A 6,000-nucleotide genomic window follows, 5' to 3' on the forward strand; every position below is an offset into this window, starting at 1 on the left:
TTCTTGTCCTGCAGTGTTATTGCGAGTGGGTTCATTAGCATATTTTCGCAGCGGCCAGGTGCGTGCGTATGCAGACTTGCGTTCCGTGCTGAATCAGGCCCAATGATGATGATGATGATGATGACTTATACTGTACATGTGCAAAAATATTTTTCTGTGAACTTTTCTTTTGAGCGACTTACACGCAGTGTCCTGTAAAGTGTCAAATGGAAAAAAGGTACACAATCTTTTATTCTATATTTTAATTGAACCATACTGTATATAAACAGAATTTATCAGTCTTCATGGTTAAATAATTTCAAGCTTCTCTTTCAAACATACATACATACATACATACCTGGAGAAGAGTTCAGTGCACTTTTGTTCACACTTACCTCATTTTTGATGCTCCCTTCTGTGACTTGCATTATCATGTCCCCTTCCTGTCTGCTTCACTTGTGAAGTGGGCAGGATGTGATAGGGTGGGCTACTCTTCTAGGAGTTTGGGGAAACTCACCTAATTTCTGAGAGAACAGGCAAGTATTATTTTAATAATGACTACGGGGCCTATTTATCAAATAGGGGCCGTGATTCAAATCAATGCGATGTTGCCGTTTTAGCGATGCTACCGTGTTTTTAGTTGGAGATGTATATATTTGCAGAATATCGCCTGAAAACACCTATTTTAGGGTGGTGCCAGCAATTATTAAGGGGAGTATCCAATTAGCTGCAATAATTTTCCCCAGGGAAAACTTTGTGCACCTATCACCCAAATTTGCGCTTCTGTTTATCGTGCTATCCTCTTGTAAAACCAGAGATAACCAATTTGCACGATAATTCTTGCATGGATGACAAGCGATAAGTACAAGTGAAATGGGAAAATCAGCCTGTACCCTGAAAAAAGGTAAACTAAGGTAGGTAATGGTATAGAAGTGTGTTAGTGGCCATAATCTAAGGGTTTGGGGTTATTATTGTGTCCAGTGGCTGTTATGTGCATTTTCTCTAACAGTGAAAAAATTATAGAAAGCAATATTTTCTGGCCAAAATAAAATGTCGTAGTTAAATTAGGGGTACATTAATATGGGTGTAAGTATATCTTTGTGTCACTATAGGGTATTTTTAATAAATGTTAAAAATACACCTGTCACTTGCACCTGCAATGTTTAAAGCACATGTCCCATCAATACAGCACCCCCATATACCTGTCCCACTACTTTAAACCCATTTTCCAAAACTTTCAAATTTTTCACCCCAAAAATGACGTCATTATTGGCCAAATTAAGCTAATTATTTTTTTTTTGTGCCTAATTAGTCATTAAGGAGGATGTCCCAATGGTTCTGCACCAAGTCCCGACATTTTTTGCCAAAAATAGGGGTTTTGCACAACTTATCACCTGCTCAGAGGTGGTGAAAAGAAATTTGAGTTAATTCCTATACCACTTTTTGCATATGTGATGGCACGATAACCATTTTTGGAGAAAAGTTTCACTGGTGAAAACTTTTCAGAGAAAAACGGGTTATCGCGGCCAGGAACACAGAGAGGGTGGGGGGGCGGTTACTAATTACTGTCGCCCCCCTGCCCCCTGCCAGTAGCAGTCTCTTATGCCTGTGGTTAGAGCATTCACACTGATCGCGCCCCCTCCTGGCTTTGCGCTGGGCTGAGGGACTCACAGCACCCCCCTCGTATTTTTTTCCTAAGGGGTCGAGGCCACGCATCCCGTGATTACGCCACGCCCCATTTTACACAGGCCTGCCGCGGCTGTCAGCGCCCCTGATCGCGGCTAATTGGATACTCCCCTAAGTGTCCCCTGCCCTAAGTGTCCCCTGAATGTATGTACAGGAGACCGCAGCAGCCCCATAGGTTACTAAGGGGGCTGCTTTATTGCAGAATTTACAAGCTCCAGAATTTGAAGCATTCTGGAGCTTGGCCCTGGTAGCCTATAGGCTACAGCCCGCAAAAAGCACAGTAAGATCCCTTCCCACCACTCAACATTCGCACAAACCCACGCCTGGCTCCAGAACTGAAAGTAAAGTGAGCACTAATGCAATCACTTTATTTTTACACATCGCAGGGATGCTCTTCTATCAGAGGCCCTGTTCCTGCATATGATTCTTGATATATGCCGGCGGAACATATTTTCTTATTGCCGCGATAAGCAATTCTAATTATTTGATCTAAACCCTGATTAATAAATGGACCCCTACATCTGCAGTTACTGAATAGTTGGCTTAGCTGCTTAGCATCCCAAGGCTTTCGAGAATAAAGTAAAAATAAAAATTCAAACATCATTGTCTTATAACATCTTATTACTGTGGACTAAACGGTTTGTCCAGAATCGGCATGAGATGCCGATGGTGATAGGCCGAACAGTGAAGATCCCGACTAGAGGTGGTAAGTAGCCCAACACTCCCCTCTCCCCCACTAACCATAACTTTCCCTTAGTGGTGCCAAACTCTAACCTCCACAGGGAGCGGGGGTACCTAACCCTAACCTCCCCTCAATGTTGCCTAACCCTAACCCCCCGTTCCAGCAACCTAAAGCTCCCGGTGGGTACCTAACCCTAACCCCCCTCCCTGTTGCCCTTACCCTAACCCTCCCGGGGGGGTACCTAACCCTAAATCCACCCGTGGGTGCCTAATCCTAACCCCCCCATCCCCAGCTAAACGCATATACTTATCGCCGTCCGGATGTTTGAGCTTCCCGATGGTTGGGACGCCGACGTCGGTATCCTGGCATCCATCGGGTGTTAGCATTATGCCACACTGCGGTATTCCAGGGTTAGTATTTCGACTGCCAGCAGCCCGTCCGTTGGCATATCAACTGCATCCCGTTTTGTCCACCTAAATGCAAACATGAACAAAAATGGAAATGTATTAATTACATACAGTACTTCAAAGTTTTTATCAGGATGATTTGTACTAACATTAATTGAATTAGAACTATGTGAATAGAAAGAATGGTGACATTCTATACTACTATAACTAACTCATGAAATGGATAACTGATAACTTTTTTTAATAAATGATTTTATTGTTAATTGTATTTAAATATGTTGTATTTAAATGTGTAACTACTCTCTTGTTTAGTCCACAAACATTGTATGTGGGCCTGATTCAGCAAATTCGATATTGCGAAAGCGTATGCAGATGGCAGATTGTTGCGTACCGCGCAGTCGTATGCATCGCAGTGCGATCACGGAGACCACGCAAAGCCATCGCTGAGTGATTGTCAGGCAGTGAGCATTTAGGGGTGGTGATGGGGGAGTGGTCAGAGAAACACAGGCGTGCCTGACTGTTTGAATGCCGTTGCATGGGCGTACATAAATTAGCACTGCGTGCAATGAAGTTAACAAATTGTAAGTAAGGTCATGGCTGCTGTAATTCTGCATGAGGGACGGATGGTACTCGATGTTACCGATGTTTGTGAAGGTTTGCAAAGTATTACAGATGTGAGATAGCGGTAGTGGGAGGCAGTGGGCGTCTCGGTGCTGGCAGTGAGACGGCATTGCAATTGCATTCATTAGCATATTTGCGCAGCAGACGTGCGTGCTATTACGGAGCTGCGATCGCAATAACGATCCTTGCTGAATCAGGCCCTGTGTACCTAAATGTCTTGTTTTGTGTCAGTATGAGTTAATGTTTGATATAAACTCAACTGACCAAAAAGATACGATTTTTTTGTATCAATAATTTATTTTTATGAATATTAGTTATTGTGCAGTCTTGTCTTTGCATTTCCCAGCTCACTGTTAGCTGACCCTGACCCTCTTTCCTCTGTGTGCGAGCTGTACCACATACTCAGTACATCTTGCTATGCAAATGTAAAACAGCTGTACGCTGGTGTGTAGTATAGTATCAATGGAAGGTTAATTTCTGCTTTTATTATGCACAGGTTCATTATTGATCTACAGGAAGTGACTCAAATATGTAACTTTAATAAATTATGTTTAATAGATATCAGCATAACAGTTTAACTTTAAAATCAATTACACAACGTTGGTAACTCTGAATCTCAATGTGCCCTCAGAAGTAGTACTTACTTGATATTATAAGGTATTTGGAAATAAAAATTAAATAAAAGTTCACCAATTTGTAAATAGAACAGTAGCATTCTCATCCTGGCATAAGAAAATGAAAAATGAACAGGCGCGCTATGATTGTGGAAACAGTCAAGCAGAGTGCGCCCATTCATTTAAATGGAAACAAGAAGCTCTATGCCCGTCAGTCGCGGCAGGATCTGACGGGACAAGTTGAGCGTTGTAGTGGTTTTTTTGTTTATTAAAAATAAGTGATGATAAGCAGGTAAGTCTTGCAAACGTATATAGTACAGAAGGGCCAGCACCCTGATCACTTGTGTTTGTAAATAAAAAATAAATGCTGCTACTTTTCTGCAGAGATGATAATGGCTTTTCATTTGTTCTAGGTTATCTGTGACAAGATATTCCGGCGCTGGTTCTCCCTCAGCATTATGGAGTCCACTAGTCCCTTTCCCCTTCAGGTTGAGCTGCATACAGCTGTGCAAGAATGTGCTCAGTCTACAAATAAGGAAACATTGTTTTCGGAGTTATATACCTTACTGAGTGCTATTCAAAGACAGCTACAGATAGGAAATGCATGAACTCAGAAGTTGTGGAAATATCTGAAGGACCTGTCCAGAAGGAGGAAACATTATGTATCTTTTATTTACTAGAAGATCATATATAACTAGGTGCAGAAATGTAGCTAATGAACATTCCTTACATTTCCATCATCTCACTGGTTTGCAGTTGGTGAACATTATTGGGGATTAAGGTTGATGTATCAAGCAGAGAAAAGAGTGGAGATGTTAGCCATAGCAACCAATCAACTTTGAGGTAGCATTTATCAAGTACTTTCTATACAGTGATAGGGAAAAGCTCATGGACAACTTCTCTATGGACAACTTCTCTACTTGTCCACTTCACTCTTGTTACTGCTTGATACATCACTCCTTACATTGGAAAGAGCACTAATGATTAACAAAGGCGGCTGGTTATGCACAGGTTGTTAGCAGAGGTCTAAAGTTTGCAATCTGAAAAAAAATAAAGTTTATACAGTTTAACCAATCTATATACTGTCTTTGTCTATATTTCAAATTATGTTATTTTAAAGCCTAAAACCACACATGTAGGCCTGTCTAGGGGATCACTGTACAAAAGAGTCACATCGAGTCTAGTTTAAAAATGTCATCCACGTAACCATTTTCTTTATTCAGAGTTGGGAGTAGAGTAAGAAAGAGCAAGTAACTGGGTATCTTGGTAAAACCATGCTGCACTGCAGGGGGGGGGGGATGTAACATGTACAGAGAGAATTAGATTTGGGAGGGAGGTGTCCAAACTGGCATCTAAATTGCAGTGTAACAATAAAGCTGTGCAGTATTTGTGGGCTACATGCAAATGCAGCCAGTATTTATGCCACACATAAACAATGCAAGTATATATATTTTTATGATTTAAGTCTAATTTTCTAATTTAAGAATATTAGGACTATTTTCAAATGACTTTCCTTCAGATCCCCACGGTTATTCACATTTCAACACTATATGGAAAGTGCAATGTACTATACTTATGTCTTAGTGATTAATTTCAAGTCCAACATACTGTATATTGCTTCTGTTCCTTGTTGCATAATGACAAAGAACAAATCTTTGCTGATCTTGCATAAAATACTAGAGTGAGGAGAAATTCAACATCCCCAAAAAGTGAAATTGTCAGTCAATTACATTTAGCTCTATTAACATAAATGGATTGCACTTACACTGTAATTAAGAGTGGCTTATGATAGTTCTGAGTGTGCTTTGGCACTAAAACGTATGTGATCCACAGAACATTTAAGTAGGCGTCATTGATTCTGTCACTTACCATTTTCTAATTCATATGGAGACGCATTCTTCAAACAGGAATTTATTAAAAAAAAAAATCACTTTTACATGAAAAATATAAAATATCAAACTGCATTTAAAATGAGAAAATAACATCTACATTTTAGTTTTATCATGTTGCA

General features: G+C 40.5%; 1 protein-coding gene across 1 annotated transcript in view; it reads left to right on the plus strand.

Moving 5' to 3' along the window:
• The window catches only part of DIPK1C (divergent protein kinase domain 1C), a 128,715-nt gene extending 123,670 nt beyond the window's left edge, over positions 1–5,045 (plus strand). Inside the window, exon 4 of the mRNA XM_088475977.1 lies at positions 4,403–5,045. Within this exon, the coding sequence (XP_088332103.1) occupies positions 4,403–4,597 (195 nt within the window). The 3' untranslated portion in view covers positions 4,598–5,045. The remainder of the gene's footprint in view (positions 1–4,402) is intronic.
• The last annotated feature ends 955 nt before the right edge of the window (positions 5,046–6,000 follow it).

The sequence above is a fragment of the Taudactylus pleione genome, unplaced genomic scaffold (assembly GCF_031769625.1).
Source record: "Taudactylus pleione unplaced genomic scaffold, aTauple2 ptg000179l, whole genome shotgun sequence".
Taxonomy (NCBI): Eukaryota; Metazoa; Chordata; class Amphibia; order Anura; family Myobatrachidae; genus Taudactylus; species Taudactylus pleione.